This window comes from Protopterus annectens, chromosome 6.part0, assembly GCF_019279795.1.
Source record: "Protopterus annectens isolate FY-2018-M chromosome 6.part0, PAN1.0, whole genome shotgun sequence".
Taxonomy (NCBI): Eukaryota; Metazoa; Chordata; order Ceratodontiformes; family Protopteridae; genus Protopterus; species Protopterus annectens.
Window position 1 is genome coordinate 1,306,960,945 of NC_056737.1, and position 20,866 is coordinate 1,306,981,810.

A 20,866-nucleotide genomic window follows, 5' to 3' on the forward strand; every position below is an offset into this window, starting at 1 on the left:
GTGGTGTTGTCAGTCTTTACCATTAATTGTCCTGGAAGAATGTGGTCCTTGAAGGCTGTCAGAGCATTCTGTACAGCTAACATTTCTTTTTGATTGATATGCAGGTGCATCTGATTTGGGTTCCATTTGCCCTGAATGCACTTCCCTGCCAGGTGAGCCCCCCACGCATAAAGTGATGAGTCTGTTAGGGTTTGGGTGGCAGGGGGCAGTGTGAATGGTAGTCCCTTGTTTTGGTGGCAGGCCTCTGCCAACCAAAGAAACTCTAGGTGTAGGCAAGGTAAGATAGGAATCATTGTTTCTAGATCCTGAGAATGTTGACACCATAGGTTTTTTAGATACCATTGTAGTTTCCTCATATGCAGTCTTGCATATGGAATTAGAAGAATGCAGGAGACCATGAACCCCAAGGCTTGTAGTATTTGCCTTGCAGATATAGCAGGGTTTTGTGGCCACTTGTTTGAAGTAGGTTGTCAAATGAATTTGCTTCTCTGGCGTGAGGAAAGCCATCTGGGAAGTTGCATTCAAGCTTGCTACCAGGAATATAATTTGTTGACAGGTACCAGGTATGATTTATTTTCATTTATGGTGTACCCCAGACAAGTTAGCACCCTTTGTACAACACAGGTAAAAAAATATCTCCAAAAAAAGTCTCTCCACTTAAGCTTCCTTAAATCAAATGGACACAAATGGATTACACATACCACTGCTGTCAGACAGTACTAGACAGATAAAGCAAGCATCTGGCTATTTGCTAATGTTCTCTGAAATACAGACATATTAAAAGGATTTCCAAATAATATTTTATTAATGCATTACTGCTTACAGATTTTTATTAACAGTATCCATGCCTTACAATATAACTTTAAAATAAATATTTATTAATTGTGCTGAATTTACATCTGATCAAAATGCAAGGGTCACACTACAATAAAGCAAAAAAAAGAACCTGTAGGATCCAAATGGAATAGGTGAAGCACATTAAAACTCTCAAGTTTAGTTAAAACAGCACCACAGTCCTTTGCTGAATGTGCCAACAGCAATGAGTAGAAGATGCTTTATTGTAGAATGAAGGTATTTCTTTACAACAAATATACTACATTAGTAAAATCCAGGTCCCAATTGTTTTCATATTCTTCATGAGGTAATTTGAAATTTACTTTACTACAGCAATTAGTTCCCTTGTAATTTCTTCATTATAAGGCTGTCTGTTGGGGCATTTGTGAAAAGACTTCCTACGAACACATGGGTTCCCCAGAGATGGTGTCTTATTACTTTGCAGCATCCAAGGTCCTCAATGTGGAATCCTAAGTGGTGATAGCGTTCATCTGTTTCAAACAGTGTGTTGTTTGTATACGATCCAAAAAACTGAAAGAAACAAAACACGGACATTACCTCACATTACACAAACTCTACAAAATACAGTAACAATACAAACATTTTCATTTTACAAGTCCATTTCATATCACAAATTTTGTATTTTATAATCCTATGGCAACAACATTGATGTCACTTACGAAAAATGACCTCTGAGAGACATAAGGATTGAAATGTATTGCAGGGATGCACCCAAAGGTCCTAGCGTAAATTCAGAAGCTTAAAAATTTTCATTCAACTAGTTTGTCTTAAATGAATGTGCACTTAGGTTCTTCACTCTTCCTGAGCTGTTTCGGCATCTCCCTCAGTAAAACACTGACTGACCACGAGTGTTGACTAAATGAGTAATGCCTGCTTTACTTCTTTCACTCTAAATTCTTCCATTTGATGAGGGAGGGCAACACTTGAAGGAAAAGAATACTTCAATTTTTAAATTACCTTCAGTCAGCTGTCAAGCCATTTTCCAGTGATGCTGGCATGCATCTTTTTAAAATATAAGATTAGGAATTCCTAATCCTTTACTTTGTCCTGCACAGTGTTGAAGCTGCAGGTTGGGATACCAGATCAGTGCTTCATGGATTTCACTATCTTTTTTTAAATATGGTATTGCTTCAAGTAATCTTCCTCTCTAAAACAGTCTCTCTCTCTCTCTCTCTCTCTCTCTCTCTCTCTCTCTCTCTCTCTCTCTCTCTCTCTCTCGCAGATTTCCTGTTCTAGTGAATAATTCACAGGATACTCACTCAAACTGGAAAAAATAACACAAGATGTATGATTTCTGTAATAAGAACTTAGGATAGCAGGAAGTCAAAGTACAGTTGTGCAAAATCTTACCATAACAGTAGATGTATTTTTCACTGCTGCAGTATTCATCATCAAGAGGATCTACCAAGAACAGCCCAACACCAGGACAGTATAGCAAAGCCTTTATTAACTAGAAAAAGTCACAATTCAGCTGTATGCTCCTCATGCAAGCACTGGGCATAAAGGTGACATACGAACATTCCCAAGAAGTGAAGGCCCCAGAGAACCAGAAGCCCCAGTGGAAAGGAGGACATGTATGTCCAGAAAAAGGAAGAGAAGTCATGAAGCACTGATCTCTCGAGGCACTCCTAAAAATGGAGAACATCAATATCTGTGCAGTAACTGAGACCTGGTTCAAGGCTCCAGGGAGCATCCCTGCAATACCAGGCTGCAACTCTTACCACACTTTTCGGCCACCAAACCGGGACTGAAACACTAAAGGTGGAGGAGTGTCGATATTCACACCACCAGGCTAGATGCCCAACACAATGCATCTGAAATTCTCCAGGTGCAACTAAAACTAGGTAAGACTGCAATCCAAATTTTAGCTTGCTATAGATCCCCCACCATGCCCCGAGATTCTCACTACACCTTTCTAAACATACTGGAAAACATTAAGACACAACCAAACACCCTAAAACTGGGTGATTTCAACTACCCTGCCATTAACTGGGAAAACTACTCGTATACCAACACCTTTGCCCAGCGGTTCTTGGAATTCATAAATTCCAATGCCCTGGATCAACTAATCCATAGTCCCACCAGGGGCTCCAATATCCTAGACCTGGTCATTACCAACATGGGAAATCGATGCTCCACACCTATGGTCACTCCCTCGTTGATCAGGTCTGACCATAAGCTAATCACCCTTAACATCCACATCCCACCCCCCAGTAAGGAAACCTCCACAAAAAACTTCTCCAAAGCCAACTTCATGCTACTCAAAGTCAGTAGTGAAACTTCATGACACTCATGCAGACGGGAACTGAAAGTTCGACTGCTGAATCCTACACTAAGGCACTGTACAAGCACATCCACTCATGCATGAATCGTGCCATCCCAAATAGAACCAAGATGCTCTCCTCCAAAAAAAGGAAGCCAATCTGGTGGTCCCCTGCCATAAACAATCTTTACAACAAAAGGAAGAAACTGTTACAGAAAAAGACGAAAATCCCAGGATGCAAAAAACTCCCTTACCAGCCTCAGTAAGAAGCTGAGATCCCTCATAAAATCCTCCAAAGCTAGTTACGAAAATAAAATTGCCAAAGATTCCAAAGATAACCACAAGGCATTCTATAACTATGTCAAGAATCTAAATGGCAATACTCAGATCTGCTCTGAGCTACAACAGAATGGAATTAAATATACTGATCCTAAGGATATTGCCAATATCCTGGCAGATCGATTCAGTGCCAACGTCACCCTCTAAACGACCCATCTCAATACCAAAAGATTGCCAAATTCTGGTAATAACGGCCACACAGGTAAAAAACGCACTCTCCAAAGCTAAGAATACAGCATCCACGGGACCAGATGACATCCCGGGCTGTGTACTACATGAACTACAAAATGAAATGGCATCTCATCTAAGTGTCATGTTTAATCATAGCCTCACCTCAGGCTCTGTGCCCACTGAGTGGCGCACAGCTACAGTTATCCCACTCTACAAGGGGGGATCCACCTTGGATCCTGGGAACTACCACCCCATCAGTCTGACGACCCTGATCTGCAAGGCCATGGAACTTATAAACAAAGACACTGGCAACCTTCAAACACTGGACCCCACCCAGTTTGGGTTCGTGAAGGGAAAATCTCATCTCCTGGACCTGATTGACTTCTTCAAATCAGTATCCATAGTCATGGACAAGGGTAAGGTGGTCCACACAGCCTATCTGGACCTCGCCAAGGGTTTTGACACCATCCCCCACTCTGGAATCATAGATAAACTTACTAAGCTGGGCATTAATCCCTACGTCACTCGATGGATTGCCAACTGGCTTACTGGCAGAACCCACACTGTAAAAGTAGCTGACTCCAAATCCAGCTCCAGACAAGTGACAAGTGGAGCACCTCAGGGTTCAGTCCTGGGACCACTCTTGTTTGGCATCTACTTCTCTGAAGTACAGGCCAACACTAAGGGACTCTGGCTAACAAAGTTTGCAGATGACTGCAAACTGGGAGCCATTACTGAATCCCCACATGATGTGAATACTCTACAAAAGGGTCTTACAGAAACAGATGCTTGGTGCCAGAGCCATGGGCTCAAGCTCAATGCCAAGAAATGTACAGTTATCCCCTTTGGGAAAAAACATGTACCCATGAATTACCACATAGGTGGCAGTACACTAAACACCGAAAGTGTGATAAGAGACTTAGGGACACAGGTCACCTTCGATAACCACATCGCCACAACAGTGAGGAAATCCCTTCTATGTGGCACACCTCATCACTACAGGCTTTTCATCCAGAAAAAAGGAGGTCATTGTCCCACTGTACTCATCCCTCATTAGACCCATTATAGAATATAACGCCCCATTTGGTATGTACCTCTCAAGACATCAACAACTGGAAAGGCCACAAAAATACCTCACTAAAAGAATCACAGGCCTAAAGCAGATGTCCTACACTGACCACCTTAAAAAACTCCAGCTATACTCTGTCGCATATCGTCTACTCAGAGGCGATCTCTGCTTAACATACAAGGCCATGTCAAACCCAGAGCTGTTGGACATGCTACACTTAAAGAAATCCCAATCCCTCAGAGCTAAACACTCCAGGGATCTAAACCTTGTCATCACAATAAACAAAACATGCTGGAGGGATAGGTTCCTGACCCAGAGACTCCCCAGACTCTGGAACAGACTGCCCATACATGTCAAACAGAGCGCCTCTTTGGCCTTCTTCAAAAGGAACCTTGGTGATTGGATGGGAGAAAGGAAATTCACCCCGGGGATCACGTCAGTCGCCCTGCTAGACAGTGGTCCAGGGAAGCAAATAGTGTAGGAAGAAACAGCCAGGGAAATGTTACGGCTAGGCTTGTACAGGCCCTAGGGCTAATAGCCTAGTACCAACCTCTGGGCCAGAAAGAAAATACCACCCATGGCAAAGGAGAAAAAGAACGGGAGGATAGGAGGGAGAGAGTCAATACTGCAACAGTGAGAAGGTCATCTACAGTTATGTTACGATCTTACACAATTGTACTATGTCCTTCCATATCACTGTTGCTTGCAGTACTCATTACCGCTGGGAGAGTACAAAAGCTACTGTGAAGGCAGGGTGAAACAAGACAAGGAGAAGCCCTTCCACAAACCCATGAAAAGGGCCTTGGCAAATCCTGCATGGGGTCTGGAAAGGACATCCAATGTGTAATGCTTAGTAAACATGTGATCAAAAGACCAAGTAGCAGCTTCAAGGGTGGAGTTGGTGTCCTAATCCTTGAAGAAAGCCCCTGAGCAAGCCACTGTCCTAGTAGAATGTGCCCTAACAAAAGCAGACAACAGCTTGTCATGAAAAGAATAACAAAAAGAAATGACCTTGGTAATCCAGGAGGAGATGCTTTGCTTAGAAACTGCCAAACCCAATGTCCTGGTATGAAAAGAAACAAAAGATTGATCAGATTTACGAAAGGCCTTTGTTTTGTCTAAATAATATCGGAGCTGTCTATGCAAGTCCAAGGCATAAAGCACCTTCTCACTAGAAGAATGTGGAGAAGGGAACAGAAGGAAGCTGGAGAGACTGACTAAGAGACGGCTCATTAACCACCTTGGGCATGAAAAAGAATTCATTAAGGAGAGACATACTGTCAAAAACTGAAGGGACCACCATCAAGGCCAGAAGTTTAGACATCTTTCTGGTGGAGGTTAAAGCAACCAAAAAACAGTCTTCCAGGTGTGATGTTGCAAAGAAGAGGCAGGCTCAAAAGAAGCCAAAGTCACTTTTTCATGGACAAAATTAGATACCAAGGAGGAGGAATGAGCTTTCTTAGGTGTCTGGTATGAAGGATGCCTTTTAGAAATTGCTTGACCTCAAATCTAGAGGCCAAAAGAAGGATTCAATGGCAGACAGGCAGAAATTGCTGACAAGTAAGATTTCACTAAAGAATATACCAAGCCAGCATGTAGCACTTCACACAGGTAAGAAAGAACCGAGGGGACACCCAGTGAAAAGGGATCTTGGTGATGTGATGTTTAAGACGGACAAAAAAAATCTCTTCCACTTGGACATATATGATTTTCTGGTACTGGATTTCCAGGCCTCCTGCAGGACCCCTGGCACATCCTCGGAAAATTGTCAAAACACTATCATCCAGACTGTCACCTGAAGAGTGGACAGGTGAAGGAGCGATCCTTTGTCTTGTGTGAGTAGGTCCATTCAATGAGAATTTGTGATGATTGCCCCTGGCCAGGTGAAATAAGAAGGGAAACCAATGCTGTCTGGGCTAAAAGGAAGTCACCAACAAGATATATGGAGAGCCCTTCTTGGACTTGTGAAGGGCCTTGGGAAAAAAGGGAAGGGGAGAGAAGGCATACAGAACATTTCCTTCCAAGAAAGACATGATGTTCCCTTTCCAAGCCAAAGGTCTTGGGACTCTGGAACAAAACTGAGGAAGTTATCTGTTCAGAGGGGAAGGCAAAGAGATCCACTTGAGGAGTACCCAACCAATGAACCATCTCCAGAAATGCATCTTTGTGAAGCATCCATTTGTGAGGCTGGGTCCTGGACCTACTGAGGGAGTCTGCCATAAGATTGTGGTCTGAAGGTATGTAGACTGCCTGAAGGGTCACCTGCAGACTGATGGCTACTTCCCAAGCTTAAAGGGCTAGTTTCCAAAGAAGGTAAAGACCTCATGACCCCTTGTTTGTTAATGTGCGACTCGATTAAGGTGCTGTATATATAAACCTTTAAGGGACCTGGCACCAAGAGTCAGAATGAAGCTTGAATAGCCAAAATGAGAGCCCTCATTTCCTTGATGTTGATGTGATCTGATCTGCCCTTTGCTGAGGAGACCAAAGACCCTGAGCTTTCTGGGTGTCTGAAGTGGCTCCCCACCCCAGCTGTGAGGCATCCATGAAGAGTTCTTGGGACAGCAAGGAGTCTGTAAAGGAAAACCTAAACAGAGAGATATCTGTTGAATCTACCAGTGAAATTCTAGTTTGACACAAGGAAGCAGAGAAACTAGATACTCTAGTGGGTGGCAGTACTGAAGCCATACTGATTTTAGATACCAGTGAAAGTTCCTCATATGAAACCTGGCCCATGGAAGCATGGGGATGGTAGAGGCCATGAACCTGAAAAACTCCCCAGCCAGAAGACAGGACGGGGGAATCAGTGAAAGAAAACAGCTTATGAAAGCTAAAACCTTGGAGGCAGGAAAAGAGGCTAGCAATGGATCAGTCTGGATCCTGCAGCCTAGAAAAATGTGATCTTGAGGTGGAGAGTCAACACTGACTTCTGAAGGTTGACAGTGTAACAGAAGCTGGACAAAAGGCCTGAACAGCCAGTAAAAAAAGCTCTCATCTCTTTGATATTTATGTGCTCCTTCTGCTAATGAGGCAACCACACCCCCTGTACTTTTAGGGAGCCAAATGTCACCCCCAGCCTGTGTCTGAAGCAACAATTCCTGAGAGGGAAGAGGGGGATGGAAAAGGGATCCCTGGATTCAAAGACAACTGCTGAATCCACCAGTGAAGTTCCTGTCTGAGCCAAGGAAGAAGAGAAAAGTACAGTTGTGTACACCTACCATAAATGTAGATGTTTGAGTGTCTTCACTGTTGCAGTCATGACTGTAGGGTTCTCCCCTGCCGGCAGGCAGCCCTCGGTCAGCCAGAATCCCAAAGTCTGGGTCCGGCGTCGGCTGTTCAACCATGCTCCCTGGCGTCAGAGTGCCAGGAGTATAAAGCTGACAGCCAACGCCATCTTCTCCAGTTTTTCTTGCCCCAGATGTCAGGAGTCCCAAAATGAAAAAGGTCCCATAACCTTTGCAAATACACCTCAGAAGAATGGTGAAAAAAGGAAATACACAAAAGTAAAAATAAGAGGGGACAGGAGGGAGGGAAACCCAGACTGCAACAGTGAAGACACTTGAACATCTACATTTATGGTAGGTGTACACAACTGTACTATGTTCATTGTGTTTCACTGTTGCAGTCATGACTGTAGGGTAGAATCTCAAAGCTGAAAGAAAGGGAGGTGGTCATAAAGAAGAAGGGGCGGCTAAAAGGCCCTGCAAGACTGCAGAGGCAAAGCCTGCCCTAGACTTAGAGTAGAGAGGTAGATTGTAGTGCTTAGAAAAAGTATGCACTGAACTTCAAGTTGCAGCTTCCAAAATGTCTTTGGTAGGAACTCCCCTGAGGAAGGCCGCAGAAGTGGCAGCAGCTCTGGTGGAATGAGTCCGTATGCTCCCTGGGATTTGCTTTCCATGGTGTGAATAACAAAATCTGATTCCATGAGCAATCCATTTAGAAATGGTTTGTTTTGAAATGGCTTTACCTTGGGAATTTGAAGCATAAGAAACAAACAATTGTTCTGATTTTCTGATGTCCTTGGTTCTGTTCAGGTAAAAACGTAGTTGTCTGTGTACATCCAAGGAATGCAAGATCCTTTCCCCTTTATTTTGAGGAGTGGGGAAAAAGGTTGGCAAGTGGATAGTTTTGATTTAAAGCCACTTTGGAAACCACCTTAGGCATGAAGGTAGGATTAGTCCTCAAAGATACCCTGTCTTGATGAAAAATAATATAAGGTTCCACAGCCATAAGAGCTTGTAACTCAAACTCTCCTGGCAGAGGTTAGTGCTAACAGGATAGCTGTTTTCCAAGATAAAAACTTGATGTCAGAAGAAGAGGCAGGCTCAAAAGGAGGCAAGGTTAGTTTTTCCAAAACATAGTTGAGATCCCAAGCAGGAATGGGAGGAGATCTAGGAGGTCTTAAGTTCTTAGCTCCTCTGAGGAACTGTCTCATGAGCTGGTGGGAAAAGATGGGAGGGTCTGTATTATAATGAGCAGAAATAGCAGAGGCATGTATCTTAATGGAAGAGAAAGAGAGACCCTTATGCAAGAGATCTGTCAAGTAAAGTAAAATTAAAGTAATGTTAGGAAGAAGAGGATCAGAATCCTGAGCCTGCATCCAGGAACAAAATCTTTTCCATTTTCCTGCATAAGATTTTCTAGTGCTAGGACGTCTGGCTTCTAAAATGACATCCATAACCTGCTTGGGTAGGAAAGAAGAAATCAAAGGCCCTGGATTAACCAGGCCGCCAGGCTGAGAGTTCTGACATGACAGTGTAGAACCTGACCCTGATGTTGGGACAGAAGGTTCGGAGACTGAGGTAAAACCCAAGGGGGCTCCAGGCATAGGTTTTTTTAGAGTTGGATACCAAAACTGCCGAGGCCAATTTGGAGCCAGCAAGATTATCATCTTGGGCTTCTCCTGTTTTATCTTCAATAAAACTCGTGGAAGAAGAGGAAGAGGCGGAAAGGCATATCCCGAGAGGTTCCTCCAACTGAATGACAGGGCATTCACTTTCCAAGCTTCTCTGTGGAAAGTCCTGCTGCAAAAATTCTGTAGCTGATGATTTAGATGGGATGCAAAGAGGTCTATGTGAGGACATCCCCATACTGCTGTTATCATCCTGAATATTTTGGTGTCCAGCATCCACTCGTGTGGATCCGAAAGGTTTCTGCTCAAACGGTCTGCCAGGAAGTTTTGTTTCCCTGGTAGAAACTGAGCTTGAAGATCCAGATTGCAAGCTAGAGCTGTGTTCCATAAATCCATGGCTAGTCTGCAAAGGGGGTAGGAATGGGATCCCCCTTGCTTGTTTATGTACCACATAACTGTGGTGTTGTCCATCCGTATTAGTAGTTGTCCTGGTTGTATGAGATTCCTGAAGGCCAATAGAGCTTTCTGAATGGCTAACATTTCCTTTAAGTTGATATGCAGGTGCTTCTGATCCTTTGTCCAAAGGCCCTGCAGACAATTGCCCTGAAAATGGGCTCCCCAAGCATAATCCGAGGCGTCCATGGTTAGAATCTGAGTGGCAGGAGGCAGACGGAAGGGTTTCCCTTTGTTTAGAGCACATGCCCTGGACCACCAAAGAAATTCCTTTTGAAGGCAAGGAAGGATGGGGATCAGTATGTCCAAACTGTGGCAATGCTGAGACCATACACTTTTTAGGTATTTGCTTCCCACATGAAATACAATTATTAACTTTTTCTGACATTGGAGTGGAGCAAGAAAAAAGTTTCCCCAACGGGGTACTTAGCTTTGAATGGAGAAGAAAGTCTTCGGACCAAAGTATATAGAAGTATTCGTCAGGAGTCAACCAACCGGCACTTGCGAACTGCTATCACCGCACGGCAAGAAAGACTGGAGAAGATGGCGTCAACTGTCAGCTTTATACTCCTGGCGCTCTGACGTCAGGGAGCATGGTTGAACAGCCGACGCCGGACCCAGACTTTGGGATTCTGGCCGACCGAGGGCTGCCTGCCAGCAGGGGAGAACCCTACAGTCATGACTGCAACAGTGAAACACGATGAACATCTGCAATGATGTGGATGTTGAACCACACTGACTTCAGAAACCACTTAAACTTTTTCATGTAAAGTTTAGCCAGACAGAGCATCACAATGGTGAATGCCATGAAACCCAGATCTCTCAGAAACTCCCTGGTGGTAATGGAAACCAGAGGAAGAAGAGTTTGAAAGAAAGAAAGAAATAAGAATAAATGCCTTTGGAGGGGGTAGGGATGCAAGCACTGGCACAGTCTGAATCCTGCAACCCAGAAAAACATGATCCTGAGAAGAAGTCAGAAGAGTTTTTTAAATTTTTATTGAACCCCAGGCTCTGAAGAAGGAAAACTGCAAAATGAAGATTTTTGCAAAATGGTCTCTGGAGAGGATGCTTGAATCAACAAGTTATTTAAGTAAGGAAAAATTTGGATCCCTCAAAGCCTGCAAGAAACAATCACAAGAGCAAAGCATTTGGTGAACACCCATGTACACTACAGAAGGAACATTTGGGTGACATTCGGTGTACTTTTTAAAACCAACAAATAGTCTTTGGTACACTGGTTGGACATTCAGGCTGCGATGGCAGGGAATCCCATCTGTTAAGAATACTGCAGCAGTAAATGTAAGGACATAGACAGTTGTGGTACTATCAGTAATGCTAGACATCCATCAGATCTCAGCCTCTCGCAGAGTTATGATGGCAACACTTACGCACAAGAAAATATCTTTAAAGCCTTGTTTCTAGATTTTTTGGAGGAAGGGGGAACCTTAACCCTTCCTACGTCTCAATTTTTTTTCCTTCACCTCTCCCCGTAATGTTCCCATCCTGTACAATTAATGTGCATTTCTTGATTAGCACAAATGTATAACTGAAATACAGGGAAGTTTAATTTCCTTACTCCCCAACTTTTTCTAAAACTATATACATACACATTAACCTGATAACATGCAGGTTGGTGTGTGTGTGTGTGTGTGTGTGTGTGTGTGTGAGTGTGTGTGTGCGCACAAGTATACATACATACATACATACATACACAATTGTATAGATCCCTAATGTTTTATTGAATGACAGGTTGTCAAACAGTAAAAGTGACAAAAAGTAGCAAAGATATATACTACTGAATAGTAAAATGATGGCTTTTGAAGCACGTGTACATTTTAGTGTTTGTTTGTGAAAATTTAGTTGAATGTGGGTTCGGTTGACTGGAGTTCTGAGTGCTATCTGTGTTGGAAAAAAGAAGCTGTACTGCAGTAGGTAGGTTCGTTTTGGGGCCTAACGCTAAACGTTTTAGATGTACCAAAACTTTTGCTATTAGAGGGTTACGCCATGTGTTTGCTGGTTAGGGTTAGAATAAGGATGAAGTTAGGGGATAGATTTAATGTAGTGCATGTTTGATGATGTTTGTGTAGGATTAAAGACCGAGATCTAAAAGGGGATGTATTTACTGATGTGCGTGTCCTGCTGGATATGGGATAGAGTGGTAGTATTACAGAAACAACTTTTCAAAGGTAAGACGCAGGGCTTGAGTTAGTGGCAAGATTACAGTTAGCAAGTAATAGTAAGGTGGTGCAGTGGATGTTAACACTTTTTAGTTGCACAATATATTATTTTTATTTATATTTCAATTTCCTATCTGGGTTGGTCGGATTGACCATTCTCACCCAAGACCCAGGCTGAGTAACAGAAAATTATACAGAATGGTCTATAAAAGATCAAGAATTGAAGATGCATAATATTTACAAAAGTTTAACAAGTATGAATAGGTATGCAGTGATGGAAGGTAGTCCGTCAGCTGGCCCAACATCCAGAACTGTACCTTCCCACATGCTTTCAACAGATTTTCCTCCCAATGCCAGCTAAGGAAGGCAATGGTATAAGAGGGACAAAGTCTTTTTTCCCTGATACTGTCAGGAGAGAAAATCCTGACCACAGTACAAGCAGAGGGGAAGGTGAGAGGGAATATGGACTACGACACTGAATTTACTTGAATATTTACATTTATGGTTAAGTTCATAACACAACTGTACTATGGTCTTTATTCTATTCACTGCTGCAGTCACGTGTGAGGATTTCCCGAGCAAGAATGCACATGGTTGTAACAACAGATGTTAGAATTTCACACCGTCTCAGTGGTACATGGGTTCTTTGCCTGAACAAACCCACTATGGCAATTTTCCAGAGCTTAGAATGCCTTCCTTTGATTCTCTGTGACAGTCCCATCAGGGGAAGCCAAACTCTTGCCACAGAAAGTCAATTATTCAGGATTTGCCCAACAGAAAGGACAAGAGGAAGAACTGCCTGAAGGGCTCAGTTCTGTTGTAGTACCAGAATTGACTGCAGACATCTAATTTTATGTAGAATCTTCTCCCCTTGTTTTTGGTTTCTGGAAAGAAAACTGGGAGAATGATGCCCTGATTCAGAGAAACATCTAAAACCACTTTTGGCATGAAATAAGAATTAGTATGTAAAACAACCCTCTCTGTGGGTAATTAGATAAGGTTGGCCCACCATGACAGCTTGCAGCTCAAAGACTCATCTTACAGATGTCAGAGCAATTAAGTAAAACAGTTTTCCAAGTGATACTTCAAATAAACTTGGAAAGAAGGTTTAAAAGGAAATAAGGCCAATCTTTCAAGAAGAAAGTTGAGATTCCAAGGAGCAGGAATTTGCTTATGGGGGGGGGGGTCAAGTACAATACTCCCTTCATAAATTGTTTGACCACAAAGAGACAAAAGAGGTTGGTTCATGAGCAGACAAGCTGAGATGGCTGTGAGATGCACCCAGATAGATGCATAAGATAAGTAATCAAGTAGCTCACACAAACATTTTAAAACCAGGGGAGTAGATACCATACTAGCTCCTATTATATTGGTTATACACAAGTTGGAAAACCTATTCCACTTGTAAACACATTAATTTCTACTTGCAGGTTTTCTTGCATCCTTCAATGTCTGCTGCACATCCTCATGGAAAAAATGTGTAAAAGGAATTAAGACAGAACCATCCAGGCTGTCAACAGCAATTGCTCAAAGTTGAGGTGCACTAATTGCCAATGACACTGTGTGAGCAAATCCACAGTTTGAGGAAGTGTGCAGCAATTGCCCATGGCCAAACCCAGGAAGAACCAACTTTGCCTAAGCCAAAAGTGGGCTAATCACAATGATCTTTGATGATTCTTTACAAATCTCTATCTTGGGGCTCAGTGGAAATGCATAAAGGAACATTCCCTGTCCAAAGGAATGACAATGCTTCTGTCCTGCAAGCATGGCTGCAGGAATGTCTCAAACAGACTTTTTCCAACTGCCTGTTTTGAAAGGAGGCAAACAACTATTTTAAGCGCTCCCCACATCTCGGCCAAATTCAAGCAGAACTCTGTCCTGAGTTTCCACCTGTGAGGATCAGTCTGGGATCTACTTAGTCTGTCAGCCACTAGGTTTTGCTCTTTCAAGATCTATGAAGCCTAAAGGGGCAGTGAATACTGTAAAGCTAGCTCCTAGGCCATCACTGCCAACCGGTAAAGTGGGTATGACCTTGTAACCCCATCTTTTTTTTCAGGTACCATAAGACTGTGGTGTTGTCTGTGACCAATAAAAGGTGATCTGGACACCACAGATGGTGAAAAATAAAGTATGAATTACTGCTAACATTTTTTTTTTTTACTTTTACGTGCTTTGTTGCTTTGCATTTGAACCCCTACTGACACATTTCCCCCCAAAAAAATATAAGTCTGTCTGGAATGACTGAACTGGGTTCTGGAGGAAGAAGAATATGCAATGATAGGGAGACATCTGATCCCTCCACCACCCCTCTTACTCTCGTTTCACAAAATCCAGCACCAGAACCAGGAAATCCAAGGGAAGCAGGTGCCGGGTCCAATACTTTTGTTTTAATCACTGAACTGTTCTCATGTGGAGTCTGGCCAGTGGTGGTATAAGGATCATTGATGTCATGAGGCCTAGAATTTTGGGAAACTCTCTCTTGCACCAGCTTCTTGACAAGAGAAATCCCCGAAAATGCTGTGAACAGTCGAAACTTTGTCTTCTGGTAGAAATACTATACTTTTTGTGCGTCCATCATACACACCAGGAAGACAATTCTTTGAGGGTGTGAGACAGGACATTTGTAGGTTCAATTTGAAGTTAGGAGCAACTACAATGTGATGACCATTCTTCAAATGTATAGTCTCCATGAAACAGTTGTCTGGTAGGAGGCGTTTGGAATAGTCCGCAGGGTATGGATTTTAAATCAGGGTGCTTTCAAAAAGATGTTTAGGTACAGCAAATCGAACACTAGTCTCCACATTACCTCCTTTTTCAGTACCAAAAAGATTCGGTTGAAAAATCCTTTTCTTTTTTGTGGTGCAGGAACTGGTTATTTAGCCAAGGAGGTTTTACATGCATTTTCAGACATCTTGCATGACCGGTAGCGGTCAAAACATTTGGAATCTCGTCCACAATAAAATCATAAACTCTGCCAATCTCTGGTGTTTTCAATTACTTCCAGTCAAATACGTCTCTAAACCCAGCTAGTGTCTGTGGAAAGGTGAACATTTGTTTGACTTTTTAAACCTGTTCATCTTCCAAAGAATCAGACTGGATGGACTCACTGTGCTCACTACTGTCTGTATCAGGAGTTCCCATCAAAATTTGTGGTTAGATTAATTGGTAAAGAAGGCAGCCCCATAGTCATTCTAAACACAGCACAGTTTCCAAGATTAGCTGGCTGAGAAACCCTACTAGATAAGGAAACCATATCAGCCCTATACATGGTAATAACCTGACTGCTGCGTGATGAAGCTTCTCTTTCTTCTTATTATGAACTACAATGCAGGACAAAATACCTGGGGTACGTCAAGGGGTCTCTTACTGAGGACCTCTATTGCATCTAAAGGATTTGGCTCTCCTGTACCTGAACTGGGTACTGGGACAACCCCGAAGGATGTGTCTGACCTCTGCAGGCTCACACAAAGGTAAGAAGTCTGCAGGCTGGCTTAAGACCATATCAAATTCAAAAACTTGCGTCTACCTACGGTTTGTGTTGTGTTTTTTTTCTTTAGAGGTACAACTGGATTTGATCTGGGGAAGTGGAGGAACAGCCACATCAGGACCCATCAAGTCAGGGGGAAAAACACCAACCAGAACAATACATCAACATTATTAAGGTCTAAGTTTACATTTTTTATTATTGCTGCCCTATGTTCCAACAAAGCACATACAACTAAACTGCATAAAATATAGTAGAATCACATTTAAATTGTGCTAAGCCTCGTTCTACAGTCTGCACAGTGTAATAAACAATCACAATACATAGCAGAATCACATTTAAATTGTGCTAAGTCTCGTTCTACAGTATGCACAGTGTAGTAAACAACAATCACAATACTAAGTAAAGTTAACTTGTCCAAATAGTGAGAAAATTTCCAATATGTGCCCTTAAATCATATAGAAACCATTTAAAACAGCATAAGCAAACAAACATTTATTCCTCTGTCAGAAATGATGAAAAAAAATCTCCATGGAAAATGCAAGTAAAGCAATTTGCAGTAAAAATCACAATCTAACTATAAAAACAGCTATAGCAGTTTTAAATCAGAAGTAAAGTAAAAAGAAAATGCAATATTTTCCTGTCAGATCTTCAAAATAAAGCAGATAAACAGCAAGCCTCTATATGCATGAAACAGTCCCTAGTGTTAAAGAGATACCACAGGAAGTACAGCTGTGTAAAATCTTACCATAACAGTAGATGTTCTACTTCTCACTGTTACAGTATTCTTTATGCTTGGGATATCCTGCAGAGGATAGCCTAATGTTTATCCCACATGCCAAAGCCTTTACCTCTTCCCGACATCATACATCCTACATGCAAAGCATAAGGTACATATGTGATGTGTGGATGCCTAAACCTCAGAATTGAAGTGCTCCGGAAGAACCAGAGCAACCCCTGAGAAACAATAACATGCCCAGCCAGGATGGGAAACAGAAGCTGATAAGGATGCAAGAGGAAACCCCTTGGGCAAGAAGGACGGACTTTCTTGGGGGCCTAATATGAAAGGCACCTTTTAGGAATTGTTTCACTTCATAATGCACTCAAGTCTCTTGACAGGTACTGTTGTGACTCTGTCACAGTCCATGTTGGAGTGAATGACTTGAGACATACCTGCCTGGACTATATAAAGAGAGACATGATCGAGCTCACTGAGTATGTGTCACAAAGCAGGTATGTTCCTAGCCTTAAGCAGCATTCTACCATCACCTAGAATGATGCCTCAATACAGACAGAAAATTATTAACTTTAACAATTGGCTTAGTTTCTCGTGTCATTCCAAGAGAATCTAGTATCTGACAGCCTGGGATGACATGATTGCCAAACCACGATGCTTTGCCAGAGATGACCTGCATCTGTCTTCCTTGGGCTTCACGCTCCTGGCAAAGGCTCTTGCCACCCCCATAGTGCCTTTTTCAGGCAATGCCATAAGGTCAAAACTACCAACATGAAAATTTCATCAAAATGTAAATTAAAGGTCATGCTGCTAAATGCTAGCAGTCTAAACATGACACTGCACTCATTGCAAGCATTCTTAACCCTGGAAGAAACTGACATTTGTGCAGTCACAGAAACCTGGTTCAAAGCTGAGGAGAGCACCCCAGCCATACCAGATTACTCATTCTATCATTCATTATGACCCCAAACTGTGGGCAAGACTGCATGCACCAAGTTTGGACACCTCATTAGCAGATTCCTCTTCTCTTTTACAGTGTGCTGTTTCAAAATGCTGGCTCCAAATACATTTCCTGTATCAGACAGAGTACTAGGCCACTTATGGGCCATGTTGGTGAACTAGGATAGTTGTTAACAACTAACTCCCTCAGTGGAAGAACAAGGGTAATGTATGCCAAGGCCTTAACAGCATTTTCCATGACCCTTTCCATTTAGAACTCATCGAATGTCATGAAGGATTTGAGCTGAAGTTTTGACAAGGCTAAAAGTTCTAAATTCGTTATTGGAATGAAGCTAGTTTCAACAAGCCATGGTGGAGGGGTGATTTGGCAAAATCTTTTTCAAGCACACACCATGTTCAACGCTTGAAAAGGCAAAGCCCAAGGAAATAAGACTATTTACTAGGCCAATGCCATCTCAAAGGTGTGTATAGTTCCATATGAGGCCTTGTTATTCACAACCTGTTTCCTTCTGACCTTTTACAGGATATTTAGATAGGCTGAACTGGCAAAGCCCAATAAACAGGAGGGCCAGTTTTTGGTGCAGACTGATAATTCCATGGGGCCTGCTGAAGGGGCACTCTCTTTGGTGGCATTCAAACTGCCCTTTTATACAGCTCTGCTTAAGTTCTTGACAAATGGAGTCCATGGAAGGTGCCCTTAGCTTTATGAAGTTTGCTGATCATAGGGGGCAGGACCCATACAGTCAAGTCTACTGCAACAACATTCTATGCCTGAATATATAAATGGGACCCTCACTCAACCAGGCCGTTCTGGTTTGTACAGTCTGGAGAGGAGGAGAGCTCCTTGCCCAAAGTACATCAAATCAATGAAAACATGCACCCACAGGATCAGTCCTAGGGATAAGGCTGGTCAATCAAGGAGTCCGGCTGATGGCATGGAGAGAAAGAGTTTGAGAACCTTTACATGCACCTTTCCCAGGGTAGCAGCTGTGAATACACTTCACCTGCATCCAGATCCTTAGTAGAGTCCAAGGACTGGCTGGGCTCAAGACCTTTGCTAGTCATGACAGCCTCACCATCAGAAGGGTTCAGGGCTGTTTGAACAGTGGGCTTGGTATGAGAAAATTCTGGCTGGATCTAGCCTCCACATCCTTATTCTTATGGAATGCCCCCAACAAGCACCTTAAGTTGCAAAGAGGATTCTGCTGATCTCTTTTAAACATGCAAACAACTTTTCTTCCCTTCTGTGTTGAAGTAGCTAGCTGAAAATCTGGAACTTGTGGCAGTTTAACACTGTGCTCTTCCCTGGAACTGTCTGTGCAATGCTGGTAAAGATCCTGCCTGGTAAACTTTCAGACGCACAGACACTTATGATGCATAGGCGAGTGAACACAGAAATTTACTGATGACAAGGTTCAATACCGAAATGTGCAAGTGGGGGGAAATTTTCTTGGGTGGCGAAAGCCAGGGTACCTTTTGGGCTAGGCTTATATAGGCACTAGGGCCAATACCCTAGCACCTACCTATGAAAATAAGGTGGAGTTACAATATATTATATAAATAAAAAACACACACCTCTAGGTTGGTCAAACAGTATGATGCATAGGAAACACTCCAGGTGTAGTTAGCAATTGCCAAGACCCCTAATTCAAATCATAGCTAGCTAGCTATAGACCTCCAACTCTGACTCAAGATGACCACTCCACCTATCTGGATCTCTTCAAATCTATGAAGATTCAACCCTTTACCCTGATCCTGGACGACTAACTATCCAACCATAGATTGGAAGAGATACTCATGCCAACGCACAAATGCCCAGAGATTCCTTGATTTCATCAACGCAAATGCCTTGGACCAGTTGGGTGACATCCCCACACGAGGTGAAAATATCTTGGACTTGGTATTAACCAACATAAGGAACCACTGCAGCATCCCTACAGTGTTCATCATCCCTGGTAAGATGCGACCACAAAGCAGTCACTTTCAAAGTCACCATCTGTCCCGACCTCCCCTAGCTAGGGTCAAACAAAAAAGCTTCTCCAAAGCTCATTACAACCTCCTGAGGGAAGGTATCAACAGCTTCACAGCCCCCTCCCCCTCCATAGGAGCTGACACATATATCCAGACCTACACCAAAGCACTATATGAACATTTATACAGCTGCATGGAATCAGGAATACTAGACAGGACGAAATCATCCTCCTCAAGGAAGAGTAAACTTGTCTGATGGACATTTACAAAAATAAAAATTCTACAATAAAGGGAAAACAATTGCTGTCCAGGACCAAGAAGGAGCAGGTGACTAATTGGAAGCAATTTCTCCTTAGCCTGAACAAGTAAATAAGAGCACTAGTGAAATCCTCCAAAGCAAACAGAGTCCAAATTGGCCACATCGACTAAAGACAATCATAAGGCCTTCTTCGCATTTGTCTGCCGTCTCAAGGGAAGCACCCAGATCTGCTCAGAACTGGTGGTCAAAGACAACACATACACAAATGCTGTAGATATAGCCAACCTGCTAGCAGACAGGTTCAGTGAAAACTTCCCTTCTCTGTCCCCCCCATTAGTACCTGGCCCCTTCCCCTTATCTCTAGGGAGCAAGTCATCACTGCCCTCTCAAAGGTAAAAAATACAGCCTCCATGGAACCAGATTACATCCCATGCTGCATCCTAGATGAACTCATGGCAGGAACTTGCAGCACCATTAGGCACCCTATTCAACCAAAGCCTGAGTACCGGCTTCTCTCAAGCCGAGTGGAGGACAGCTACTGTCATCCAGGAAATTGCAGACCCATCAAACCAACTAGCCTGATCTGCAAGGCCATGGAGTGGATTATCATGGACCTCATTAACAAGGACATTGGCAAGCTCCAGACACTTGATTCCACACAGTTTGGTATTTGCAAGGGGCGGTCATGCCTGTTAAATTTGGTCGACTTCTTTGAGACTGTCACCAAGGCCACAGATGAGGGTAAGACTGAGCACACCACCTACCTTGACTTGGCGAAATCCTTCAATACTATTCCTCACTCAGGTATAATAGATAAACTCTCTCAACTAGGGATCAATCCATATGTTACCAGTTGTGTATCAAACTGGCTCACTGATCCCACCTAGTCAAAATAGTGGATGCCACCTCAAGCAGTAGACCTGTAAAAAGCAGTGTACCCCAGGGATCGGTCTTGGGGCCTCTGCTGTTTGGGATATACTTCTCAGAGGTGCAGGCCAAATATAGTGGGCTATGGCTAACCAAGTTTGCAGAGGACTGCAAGCTGGGTGTGGTCATCAATTTTGCTAGTGATGTGGACATCCTCCCAAGAGGGTCTCAGCAAAACAAGTAACTGGTGCCAGCAACATGGCCTCAAACTGAATGCAAAAAATCCACCATCATCCCTTTTGGGGAGAGTGACATACCCACAAATTATCACACTGATAATAAGGTACTAAGCATGCTATCAGTCGTGATGGACTTGGGCACACAGGTTGATAGCAAGCTACCTTTTGACC

At 43.0% G+C, this 20,866-nt stretch overlaps 1 protein-coding gene across 2 annotated transcripts in view; it reads right to left on the reverse strand.

Moving 5' to 3' along the window:
• Positions 1-777: 777 nt before the first annotated feature.
• The window catches only part of MMADHC (metabolism of cobalamin associated D), a 287,294-nt gene continuing 267,205 nt past the window's right edge, over positions 778-20,866 (reverse strand). For both annotated transcript variants that reach the window (XM_044074878.1, XM_044074877.1), the window contains exon 8: positions 778-1,365. In XM_044074878.1, coding sequence (XP_043930813.1) covers positions 1,171-1,365 — 195 coding nt within the window. In that variant the 3' untranslated portion in view covers positions 778-1,170. The remainder of the gene's footprint in view (positions 1,366-20,866) is intronic.